The sequence below is a fragment of the Amblyomma mixtum genome, chromosome 9, assembly GCF_055824585.1.
Source record: "Amblyomma mixtum isolate Tamu chromosome 9, ASM5582458v1, whole genome shotgun sequence".
NCBI lineage: Eukaryota > Metazoa > Arthropoda > Arachnida > Ixodida > Ixodidae > Amblyomma > Amblyomma mixtum.
Window position 1 is genome coordinate 34,267,355 of NC_143020.1, and position 13,009 is coordinate 34,280,363.

Genomic DNA, 13,009 nt, shown 5'->3' on the forward strand with positions numbered 1-13,009 from the left:
ATGCGATATGTTTTGGTTGAGAATATGAGCGCGACCTCTTATCTGTGTAGTTCTATGGTGCTCTTTTCCGTATCCGACGCAGAGTGTTTCACACACCAACGTATACAGCTCGTTCTGTCGGAAAGCCGTCGGTGTCTTAGTTGTTGCCGGCACCGCTTGTCGGAGAAAATTGGCAGTGGTTAAGCTCTTATTAAACCGGGTAAATTGCGTCAGAAATGGCAACCTCGGTAATCCGCTGTTTTTCGAGTCTTTGCGCGTGTTCTTCTGGTGATTCTTCGGCGCGTTGCCTTCGCCTAGTACCATTGCGGCGTTCCTGAGCCGTCAGGTGTTGAGATTGATCGGTGAGCGATGACGTGGAACCCCTCTGCGAGTTAGAACGTTGTCGCCGAGCTGCATCCTTAGCACGACGCTTTGCAAGGCGTTCTTCACGCTGTTCTGGCATCTCTTGTGCACGTTGTAGCTTTCTCGCTTCTTCCTGTCCCTGACACTTCTCCTTAGCGGACTGCATAGCAACGCATTCACGCCAAGGCAAGCGCGCAGTTACAGACGCTCAACAGCGCGGGAGCATGGGCGCCGCGATACTTGGTCAAGTGACCATTCCGCCACGCTGTCAGGGAGTCCACAGAACGCCATCGCCCGTTCGGCTGTACGCCTTGCTCGTCGGTAAATTGGTTTTTGAGGAAAGGAAATGTATCTGTCTCGCTTATCTCGGTGGACACCTCGCCGTAATGGGAAGGGAGGAAGATGGGAGTGAACGAAGACACCCAATTCACTAGATGCGCCTTTGTTCATTCCAAACCATTGAGGTGGCGTTGCGGAGTGGTTAGCGTGCTCGTCTCGCACTCCGGAGATCCTTCAATAAAGAAAAAAAAAACTCCGGAGATCCTGTTTCGATTCCTCAACTCGACCAGGCGTGAAACACGTCGTCAGCGATAGCTAAGCGGCGATTAGGAATTTTATTAAGGGTAGAGTCAGCAATCGTGCTGCCAAAATTCTGAACGAGTCGTCTCTCGCCGAAAACGTGACTATAATCTGGACCCCAGCACACGCCGGTCTCGACGGCAACGAGGCTGCTCACATGCTCGCCCGCTCATCGCTACCTCGGGGTGCTGCGGACGCCTCCACAACATCATCTAAAAGCAAAGAAAGTATTTGTACTTTTATGGATGTAACTGACAATCTGAAGAAAGACCGGAGGATATATTCGCAGCCGGATAGATATCCCTGAGCAAAAAGGAGTCGTACGACTGAAGAAGACTCCAAGCTCGAAATTTCTTCTCGCCCCTGTGGAGGAGTTGGACGGGTGCCAGAGGGCGGAAGAGGGACGGTGCAGAAACCGAAATGGGTAAATTTTGCGGCCACGTGGCAATATTAGACCACATAATATGGAGATGCGTTCGTGCCCCAGGGCGCAACGCGATTAAAACTAGCGATGAATGGGAGACCACGCTAAGAAGCTCCGAATAAAAAAAAATTGGCTGGGGCTTAGCTAAGGTTAAACCTTTATATCTCGAAGCGAAAAGATGCGGTGATGCTTATGGTTATGCTTTATGATCACTTCTTTATCGGTAGTATCACTCTCTTCTCCCACGTTGAATGCGCACGCCTGTTCTCTGGCAAGCAGTTGTATAGCCGGCCTCCGCAATAAACACGCGCTTGCGGCGAACGACAAACGATGACGTATAGCACGCGGCAGCGTGCGCCTATTCTATGATGTTGTTGCGATTGAGAGAAGAATGAAAAGGAAAGTGCACGGGCCTGCAAACTGGCTCAAGCCGAGCCACCACCGCGGCCACGTGCAGATAGAGGAGAGTTAAAAGATCAGAGGAAAGAGAAAAAGGAAAGACGCGCGTCGCAGCAACAACCACGTCCGGCGAAACGGACGCTGGCTGAAAAAACAGATAAGCGGCGGTAGCCGCGTTCGTCACCGCCACGCCTATTCTAGTTGCTGTTGTGACTGAGAGAAGGATGAAAAGGAAATTGCACGGGCCTGCCTACTGGCTCAAGCCAAGCCACCACCGCTGCCACGTGCAGATAGAGGAGAGTTAAAAGATCAGAGGAAAGATAAAAAGGAAAGAAAAGACGAGCGTCGCAGCAACAACTGCGTCCGCCGGAGCGGACGCTGCTCAAAAAACAGATAAGCGGCCGAAACCGCGAGGACAGCGAGAGAGAGGGAAAACTTTATTACAACAGGAATTCGGGGCACGCCCCAGGGTCCCCGCACGACCCCACTCCACTCAAGTGTTTATGTTCCTGAGGTCTATAACACTGGCAGCCCGGCCGGTAGCGATGGTCTGCACGGCCGGGTCCTCCGAGTGCAGCAGGGTCTCCCAGTCCTCCCAGGTCTTGAGGTTCTCTAGGTCCCGCGGGGGAGCGTCCGCCGGGCAGAGGGAAAGGATGTGGAGGGAAGAAGCGAAGGGTTCTGGGCATAGGGCGCATGCCGGAGTAGGGAAGGAGGGATGATAGTGGGATAGGGTAAGGGGCGAGGGGAGAGTGTGTGTCTGTAATCTGCGCCAGAGTGTTGCGTGTCTGTTATCTAGGGAGGGGTGGGGCGGAGGGTAGAGCTGGCGTGAGGCTCTGTATACCTGGGTCAGCTCACTGAATGAGTGCATGCGCTCCTTCGTGAATCCCGCATCCGAGGCCACCTGAGCCCGGTTTAAAGAACCTCGGGCTAAAAGGTTGGCGGCCTCGTTTCCGGGATTCCCGGAGTGCGCAGGCACCCATATCAGCTCCACTTGGCGGGGCGGGGGTGCATCGGGCGAGTCCATTACGCCAAAAGCAGGGACATGGATACGGCCTCGAGCAAAATTTTTAATCGCAGTTTTTGAATCACTGAAAATGTACCGGGCTTCCGTGCAGGTGATTGCGAGTGCAATGGCGGCTTCCTCTGCAGCCTCTGGGGAGGTGTCGGGAGGGAGAGGTAATGTGAGGAGGATGGATAAAGAGGAGTACACCACAGCTGCTGTCGCTTCATCACCCGTGCAGGCAGCGTCCACCCATACGGCGTCCGGCTCGGAGCCGTACGCTCGATGGAGTGCCTTCGCACGGGCTCTGCGGCGCTGCTCATGGTGGGACGGGTGCATGTTCCTCGGGAGCGGCCTGATGAGGAGCTCCCGGTGAAGGGATCGTGGGATGGCGAGGAGGGTTGGGTCGTTGGCAGGTATTCTGATTCCGAGGGAGTCCAGGATATACCGACCTGTGGAGGGTTTTGTGAGCCTGATGTATTGGGCCTGTCGGTGGGCCTCCACCAGTATCGTGTTGTGGAGGCCCAAGCCTAGTAATCTGTCTGTGGGTGTGTTGAGAGGAAGATGAAGTGCTACTTTGAATGCCTTGCGAATCAAAGCATCCAAAGCGTTTACGTCATGTTTGGATAGTTGTAAGTATGGGGTAGTGTACAGCACACGGCTGAGGACAAAGGCATGAATGAGGCGACATATACTCTCTATGGGCAAGCGCGCCTTATACACCCCTCCTTTCAAATGCGCACTGCACACGGCTGCGGCGAAAGGTCAGACGGTGGCGAGGAGGAGAAGCGTCGGCCTGCGCCGCGCGTAAGGTCACTCGTGCAGCGTGCTCCGACATACGCCGGCTCGCACGAAGCGCGGTGTTGACTAGCGTAGTGAAGCATTTCGCTTCAAAACTTAGCGCTTCGCCGTCCGCCTGGCGGCCGAGGCTGAAGAGCACTTCTCCTAGACGGGGTGGGATGTCCCCCGGCCGCGGTGCGACAGACTGCCTCTCCAGACGCCTGCGTGCGGACCCGGAGGTGGCTGCCGCGCCATATTCGGCACAAATAAATGTTCTTCCTCCTCCTACTCAAGTCGACCAATTTCCTACTCGATGTTTATTTATGTGGTCTGACTAGAAAATGGGCTAATTACAGCTGAGTTGTTTAAGAGTCACTTGAAGTTCGTACAGAAGCTACGCGCCGCCGCGGTGGCTCAGCGGCTATGGTGCTCGGCTGCTGACCCAAAAGACGCGGGTTCGATCCCGGCCGCGGCGGCTAGAATTTCTTTGGAGGAGAAATTCTAGAGGCCCGTGTACTGTGCGATGTCAGTGCACGTTAAAGAACCCCAGGTGGTCGAAAATTCCGGAGCCCTTCACTACGGCGTCTCTCATAGCCTTAGTCGCTTTGGGACGTTAAACCCCATAAACCAAACCAAACCAGAAGCTACGCAGCAGCGTTTCGCGTTTCCACTGCGCGCCAATGCTGCTAAAAGCGCGTTTATAGTCCGACGTGTTCAGCGCGCGGGCGAGCGTCGCTCGCAGTCTGTCGCGCTACGCCGGTTTCGCTGCGCCGGCCAGAGCGCCACCCCCTCTATACTTTGATGCGTCCAGACGCCGCGCGCCGCTTCGGAGCATGCGCAGAACGACCGCCGACTCGCGCGCCGATCGTAGACCGGCGGGTAGTTTGAATTCCGTTCGCGCCTTTTTCTGCGTCGCCTCATCCGTTTCGCTCCATTCACGCCATTGCGGCTACTATATGAAATATGGCTAGGGTGTTATCCGCGCGACAGAAACTTGCTCTCGTGTTACTAGTCCACCGCTTGCGGCGAAAGCGCAGGCGCTCAATGTATGTGCGAAAGATTTTCGCACAGCGGAAAACAACAGGCGAGTACCACCAGCTTGTGCAAGAACTACGGCAAACAGACCCAGAGTACCATCTCAAGTACTCTGAAATCGAGTCTTTTTGTGTCGTATACACAGGGGTGTTGTTTTATGGCTTCAATAAAGCGTTCCACAACGATATCCGGCTCGGTTTCGGTGTTTGGGCAGCTCGCGCCACTCACGCCGCTCGCGCTGGCATCCGCCATTTTTCTCCGCGCAATGCATTGTGGGTCGGCGCGGTCGGCGGCGCCGGCGCGCATTTGGAGCAGGAGCCAAATCTGCGCCGGGCCCGTCGGGGCACGCTGGCAGCCGCCGGTTACGTTGGCCGCTGCAGTGCGTCGAACTATAGACGGAGCTGTTTTCACCAACGCAACGCAGCGTGTGCGCGCGCGCGCGCTCGCTTGCGTTACGTCGGACTATATTCGCGCCTTAACTCCGGCCTCGAAGGCCAGAACTGGCGGACCTAGTGGCGCCATCTGTCGTAGACAGAGCAAGCTGCTCTCGCCGCTGCCGCGCTGCGCGCCCACGGCGCTACCATCTGGCGGAGCACGGCTGAAGCAACGGCGCGCCACCTGCTCGGCGCAGCGGCTGTCCAAGGTCATCCGCCCCTACCGACAGGGGCTACGCGATGAGGCGAAACCTACAGCTTGCCCATGCTTTCGTAACGAGTAGAATCCTCTACTGAACCCCGTACTTGCACCTGCGCAAACATGATGATGACCAACTGGAGGTCATCCATTGGAAAGTCATCAAGCGGGCTCTCGACCTCCCGGTCACCACGTCCAACCAGCTACTTCTGGCCTTGGGCGTGGTAAACACATTCAGGGAGCTTCGAGAAGCCCACTTAGTGAGCCAATACACGTGTCTTCCACAGACCACGTCCGGTCGCCGCCTCTTGGACCGGCTACACATCAAACATGACTACCATATTGAGGAAAGGGAGAGTGCCAGAACCCTGGAGACGCGCCCTCCGGGTCCGACCCCTTCCCCGCAACATCGTCGCCAGGCGCGCGCGGAAGCGTTGGCCTATACTATGGTAACCAACAACATGTGTATTACGTGGACGTTGCCGGCCCACACCACGGGGTGTGGTACACGGCGGCAGTCGTACACAACACAAACACAGTTAAAGGGCTCACTTTCAAAGCCTACAGCGCAACACACGCGGAGGAGATTGCCATTGCTCTGGCTCTCACTACTCACAAGTCGAAACACATCATCACCGACTCGCGAGGGGCCTGTCGGAACTATGAGTTGGGCTGGGCTCCCCCGCTTGCCAGGCGCATATTGGAATATAGCTGCCGATGCGAAGATCCAACTCCACGCATCCAGATTTGGGCCCCCGGTCACCAGGGCCTCCAGGGAAACGAACAGGCCGATCAGGCCGCCCGCGCACTCTCTCCCCGGGCTATCTCCCTGTCCTTGGACGCGTGCTCCCAATCAGACAATCTGGCCCTTATATTCAAACACATCACCGATTACTACAAGGAGGAGCACCGGCGCTACCCGGCCCCTTGTAAGGGACTGGATCGCGCTGACGAGCGCCTCCTCCTCAAAATTCTTACTAACACTGTATTGTGCGCGGCGGTACTTAAAGATTTCAACGCATCCTTTGATGGCACGTGCCAGTTCTGTGGGGAGGTGGCTGACACCTTCCACATGGTTTGGTCGTGTCAATCAAACCCATCTATCCCCCCCAACCCCAACCCCACCACAGACGACTGGGAGGCGGCCCTGCTCGGGTGTCAGGACCTAAAGACCCAAAAGGCCTTGGTTCACCGGACGCGGGTGGCGTTGCTTGCCAATGGGGCCCCGGAATAGGGGCTCCACCTAGTATTGTTAGGGGAAAGGGCCAATAGGGCCTACCCCAATCCCCTCTCTGTAAAAATTTATTAAGGCGGAAGCCTTTAATGTCTCATCGTTGTAAGCAGCAGTTGTCGACAGAAAATGTCACGCTTTTCAATTGGTGGAAACTGTCGTGACGTCCCAGTGTGCGAATTTCAAACGGGGCCAATTGTGCTTTGGCTAGTAACCATGCAACCAATTGAAGGCACCGTACAGTGATGCTCCAAGTAAGTGGGACTGAGCTTAGTTAATTGCTTAATTACTTAATTAGCCTAATTAAGGCGGGAGCCTTTAATGCCTCATCGTTGTAAGCAGCAGTTGTCGACAGAAAATGTCACGCTTTTCAATTGGTGGAAACTCGGGACGTCCCAGTGCGCGAATTTCAAACGGGGCCAATTGTGCTTTGGCTAGTAACCATGCAACCAATTGAAGGGACCGTATAGTGATGCTCCAAGTAAGTGGGACTGAGCTTAGTTAATTGCTTAATTACTTAATTAGCCTAATTAGCTTTACTAGTCAGGCCATATAAATAAATAAAACCGATTAAGAAATTGGTCGAGCTCAGGAATCGAACCCCGGTCTTCGGAGTGCGAGACGAGCATGCTATCCACTCCGCCATGCCAGCTCGATGGTTTGGAATGAACAAAGGCGCGTCTAGTGAATACGGTGTCTTCACTCACTCTCATCCTCCTCCATTCCCTTCCGGCGAGGTTTAGGTGTCCACCGACAAATGAGAGACAGATACATTTCCTTTCCTCAAAAACCAATTTACCGACGAGCGAGGCGTAGAACCGAATGGGCGATGACGTTCTATGGACTCCTTGGAAGCGTTGCAAGACGCTGTCGCGTTCCACTCTTAGGGGCGAAGCTTAACATCTTAACCACACATCAGTGACCACACTTTAGGTCAAAAAAGTGCCCCCCTGAATTTTGTGAGACAGTTACTGCCTAATTTCCTTTCCTCAAATACAATTTTCATTTTCCTCATTACGGCTCCTCTTTATCTATCTTCTTTCACTCCCACTTCCTCCCTTCCTCTACGGTGCGGTTCAGGTGTCCACCGAGATGACAGAGAATTACTGCGCCATTTCCTTTCCTCAAAAAGCGTTGCGTTCAAAGGGCAAGGCATCGCGCCGAACGGGTGGTGGCGTTCCGTGGACTCCCTGGCAGCGCTACAACGCGCTGTCGCGTTCCACTCCTAAATGCGAAGAGTAAGCGTCATTAATTAGCAGTTAATTAGTATTCAGGCATTAATCAGTAATGAACCATTAATTAGTGATTTGTCATCACTTAGTAATTAGTACTCATTTATATGTGACGCCACCAGTGCCACAGAAACAGCGAAGGTGGTGCGGAAAACACTTCCGCCTATACCCACTTTAGACAGTCAAAGTGCCCCCTGAATTTTTGTACTATAAATGTTTTTCACCACCACCACCAGTAGTATTGCCAACGCAATAAAACAGCACATGCCAACCATGTGCCGTATAATGTTTCAGATGGTCTAATACCATTCAGCCTTTCGAGCAGCATAAACTTGCTAGTTAAGTTAGAGAGCTTGCGGCAGGAATTCGAACCGGCGACTTATAAACGTGGTTCCGGGTGTCCACCGAGATGTGTGAGACAAGTCACTGCAACTTCCTTTCCTCAAATCCAGTTTTCGTTCCCTTCATTACGGCATCAATTTCTCTCTTTCTTCTTTCACTCCCACCTACCTCCCTTGCCTTAGGTCGAGGTTCGGGTTCCTACCTTGATGTGAGAGAATTACTGAGCCATTTCGAGAGAGAGAGAAACTCTTTAATGAAATACAGAGAATTTAGCCGGCGTTTAAAAATCGCTGGCATGCTACTCTGCGTAGGGAGGGGAATTTGGGAGATAAAGACAGAAGGAGAGCGGTGTGGAAGAGGTAAAAAAAACGAAGATAATATGCGGCCATTAAATGGGTATTAAGGATGCAACGGCGAGTATTGATGTAACGTATGGAATGATGGAGTGCATAGTGCGGCAAATGTGCTGGCGAAGTTCACTGCATGAAGAATGCATGAAGGTAACGTGCAAGTGAACTTAAAGATTATCGAGATGTCCAATTTCTTTTGAATATGTAAATAGAAAGTTCATTGGAAGTCTCTGTTCCTATGGCAGGCTAAGGGACCTAAATATTTGTCCATTTTTAGGGACACTGGGCTGAGCTTCTGCATGCAATGTCATAGTACTCACGCTCATAGGGCACTCAAGCAGGATATGTTCCACAGTTTCTATCGAGGCACAGTTGTCACAATGCGGACTGTTCATTTGTCCAAAATGGTATTGCAATCCGTTTGTATATGCAGCATTCAGACGAAGTCGGTGATAAATTGTTTCCAGATGTCGAGTGATTCTGGGTGAGAGTCTTGATTTAAGATATGGGTCAACTGAGAGAAGAAATTGGTACTGATGTGCCGGCGAACTCCAAAGCCGAAACGTTTATTTATTCATTTCTTCGGAAGCAAACCTTTTAGCCATTTGGGACGCATCATATTACGTGCAAAAAGTTCGAATGTATCTCCGATGTTGATGGGCCTTACGCCATTTCCTCTCCTCAAATATGCGTTGCGTTCAAAGCTGTTTCCAACCGGCAAGGCGTAGCGCCGAACGGACAATGGCGTTGCAACACGCTGCAACACGCTGTAGCGTTCCACTTCTTAAGGCGAAGCAGCCGCCGCGGTTGCTCAGTGGTTATGGTGCGCGGCTGCTGACCAGAAAGACGCGGGTTTGATCCCGGCCGCGGCGGTTGAATTTCTTTGGAGGAGAAATTCCCGTGTACTTTGCGATGCCAGTGCACGTTAAAGAACCCCAGGTGGTCGAAATTTCCGGAGACCTCCACTACGGCGTCTCTCATAGCCTTAGTCGCTTTGGGACATTAAACCCCATAAACCAAACCAACCAAACCAAGCATCTGGTTTTTTTGGCTGCCCAAGCAGTCTGCAGGGCAAGGACCATGTCATTTTAAAAGCAGCGCTTGTGTGTCCTCATTCTTCGTCTTGTGTCTTGCTGGTTGGCGCTGGTATTAATATATAATGGATCACCAACTAGCCAGCACTGTTACCCTACTGAATTTCATCTCTTGTACTTCGGGTGGTTTTAAGTGTTCTTCTCTGGATCCCATGCATCTGGTTTTTTTGGCTGCCCAAGCAGTCTGCAGGGCAAGGACCATGTCATTTTTAAAGCACCGCTTGTGTGTCCTCATTCTTTGTCGTGTGTCTTGCTGGTTTGCGCCGGTATTTATATGTAATGGAACACCAACTAGCCCGCATTCTTACCATATTTGAAGATTGGTTGGACCAAATTAATTTATCACTTTATGTCAGCAAGTGCGGCGTGCTGGTATTTCCTCCAGACACCCCTTTGTACATCTCGCTAGTCTACCGTTCCACCCCAATTCCGCAGGTGGAGTCGGTTAAATACCTAGGTGTTTAGGACCCAAGTTTGGACTGGCGCCAGCATATTAAGAATAATGTTATTTAAGGCGAACGTGCCCTCGGCCGGCTGACACGGGTAGGCAATAAAAACTTTGGCATGCGTCGCGACACCTTACTGTTTCTCTATAAGGCTTATATGAGACCAATGCTGGAATTCGGTGGCGTCTTGTTCTCTGGTAGCGCAAACTACAAGCTGCAGCCCTTAGCCTTACTGTGAAGGCGTGCCCTACGGCTGTGTCTCGGGCTCCCAAAATCAGCTTCAAATGCTCTCCTTTATCTGGAAGCCCCTATTCCCGATCTATATTGCCGCTTCCAACTACTCACGGTGCGTACATTGCTCAGGTCCTTCGACCCGGCCAACGGTGTTAATACTCTCATTTCTCTATCCCACCTACACCTGTTATTCTCTAATCATTGGCCACGTTATCTGCTTCCGCATTTAGGTTCACGCAGAACGTGTCAGCCCCGCTTCAGGCCGACCTGACCTCCTTGCAGCGAGTTGCTGACGGCCATATAGTTGCTGACGACCATATATTTCCGTCCCATGCAAAACACATGCACGAAAATATCCTAAATGGTCTACTTGCTGAACACTTACAGCATATTCCTCGCCAACGTAGCTCTCCACTGATGCTTCCGGGAGGTGCGAGAAGGCGGCGATTGGCATATATTGCCACACTGCTGACACTCTGCAGGCGCCACCTGGTGGCCGAAACTTGGCTCCCAGCGCGTGGCGGAGCGTCGTCTTCGTCTAGCTTGTGCTTGGCGGTTCGGAGCCTCGTCTGAGAATACGGCTGTGCTTCCCGCTTCCTGGTGACATTTGGTGGAGGTGCTGGGTACCGTCCCATGTACGCTGACTCAGACGACAGCCGTGACGCTTCTGCCCAACGCGCGGACACCACACCCGTCCACAAAGCGAGCCGTCGCCTGCGAGGCCTGCAACCCGAGTTCGAGCCACTGACCAGGCCTGTGCGCGCTATGACATCCACCACTGGCAGCAGCCAGACAGGTCAGTGCTCCGGCAGTGCTACGCCGTTCGTCCTACTCGCACCTCGGTCGCCACCATCCTTCCACGGCGACCGGTTCGAAGATGTAGAGGATTGGTTGGCCAGTTTTGACCGTGTGGCCGCATTCAATCAGTGGGACGACGAGCGGAAACTGTTGAATGTGTATTTTGCACTGCTCGACTCGGCGAAAACGTGGTTCGAGAACCACGAGGCGTCCTTCTCCAACTGGGCAGCTTTTCGCCGCGAGTTGCTCGCTACATTCAGCTCGAGCCAGCGGAAGGAAAATGCTGAGATCGCCCTTCGCTCTAGGTCACAGCAGTCCAACGAGAGCGTGGCCATGTTTATAGAGGACATGACACGCCTCTTCAATCGGGCCGACCCTGCCATGCCCGAAGCTACAAAGGTACGGCACCTTATGCGTGGGGTGAAGGAGCAGCTGTTCGCTGGCCTCATGCGCGACCCTCCGCTAACCGTCGCCGCCTTCGCCAAGGAAGCTACCTGCATGGAACGTTCGCTGCAGGAACGGAGTGCCCAACACGGGCGTCAGGCGAATGTAGCGGCCACTCACTACTTCACGTCCTTGCCAGGCCCAGGGGACGAGGCGCTGCGAGAGGTTGTACGGAGCATTGTCCGCGAAGAACTGCGACACCTCCGCTTGGATGCTCCGTCGGTGGCAGGTATACCTTCAACGGCGGATGTCATCCGTGACGAAATCCAGCGAGCGGTGCAGTCACCACCAGCACCACTACCAGAGCCGCACGTCATGTCGTACAGCGATGCCCTGCGCCGACCTGCCCCCGTGCCGCAAGCGTTTCGCCCCGTTGCCGGACCTCGACCACCCCACCGTTACCTGCGCCCCGTCGAGCAGCAGCAGGATCTGCGCCCTCCTATCAGCAAAGCGCACGTGTGGCGCACGTCCAACGATCGCCCGCTCTGCTACCACTGCGGGGAGCCTGGCCATATTCTGCGGCATTGCCCGTACAGGCGTATGGGTTTGAGAGGATTTCCGCCGGACGCGCCTCGACCGCGCTATGGTGAAAGACCGCAGGACATAGATGAGTATCTCGCCGCTCACGCGCTGCCCCCGACGACCTCGCAGCAGCGCCAATCGCGATCGCCGTCCCCGAGGCGCTTTACTTCGCCCAATCGGCTCTCCACCTCTGGTCAGTTCAGACGCACGTCCCCTCGCCGGGAAAACTGAAGACGGCGTCCTCCGGGGGTAGGGCCGCCGCCACTGCACAGAGTCAACAGCCTCCACCCGACGATTCGACGCGACGACCCGGGCAGCGACCACCCGATCCGACGACCTCACCGACGTGCTGCGAACGATTAGTTTCAGCTGAAATTTTAGTTACCGCAAACAGTTATCAAGTGAACGCACTCGTCGATACCGGCGCTGATTTTTCCGTGATGAGCAGTCAGCTCGCCACGACTCTCCGTAAGGTTCTGACGCCTTGGTGTGGACCCGTGATCCGCACCGCCAGTGGCCATGTAGTGACGCCGATCGGTGTCTGCACCTGCCGTAACCAGATCCGAGGTCTTACTTTCACTGGCTCCTTTGCCGTATTACGTGACTGTTCGAAAGATCTGATTCTGGGCATGGATTTCCTTCGAGAGTATGGTGCGGTCATCGACCTTCGGGAGCTCATGGTATCTTTTTCCGCCCAGCGAGCCGTTGACACCAACAGCGAGCCCAGCAGAGTAGTGTTGCGCCTATGTGCCGACCACATAACGCTTCCTCCGCGAGCCAGCAAATTCGTCACAGTCGAGTGTGATAGCAGCACCGGCACCCTTGGCATCGCTGAAGCGAACATGTCGCTGCTACTCGCTCGGCAAGTTTGTGTAGCCCGAGGCCTCGTAGAACTTACTAACGGTCGTACCGACATCCTAGTCACCAACTTTACCTGTTAACCGCAACATCTAACGAAGGCAGAGGTCGTCGCTTATTTTGACGAGCTTGGAGAGTGTACCCGGCAGTGTTCTTTGTCCACGACGTCAGATCTCGACGACGCGACGGCTACAGCCATCCCGACCGACGTCAACCCGCACCTCTTGGCCAGTCAGAAACGCTGCGTAGAAAATCTCATTTATTCC

General features: G+C 53.9%; 1 protein-coding gene across 1 annotated transcript; it reads left to right on the forward strand.

The window, feature by feature from the left end:
- Positions 1-10,754: 10,754 nt before the first annotated feature.
- Positions 10,755-12,116, forward strand: LOC149328707 (uncharacterized). The gene has a single exon (XM_089559072.1). It carries the CDS (start codon positions 10,755-10,757, stop codon positions 12,114-12,116), a length of 1,362 nt encoding a protein of 453 aa, XP_089415198.1.
- Positions 12,117-13,009: the final 893 nt, after the last annotated feature.

Coding starts and splice junctions, on each gene's coding strand:
- LOC149328707 (XM_089559072.1), top strand. CDS start 10,755: ATGTACGCTGACTCAGACGACAGCCGTGACGCTTCTGCCCAACGCGCG.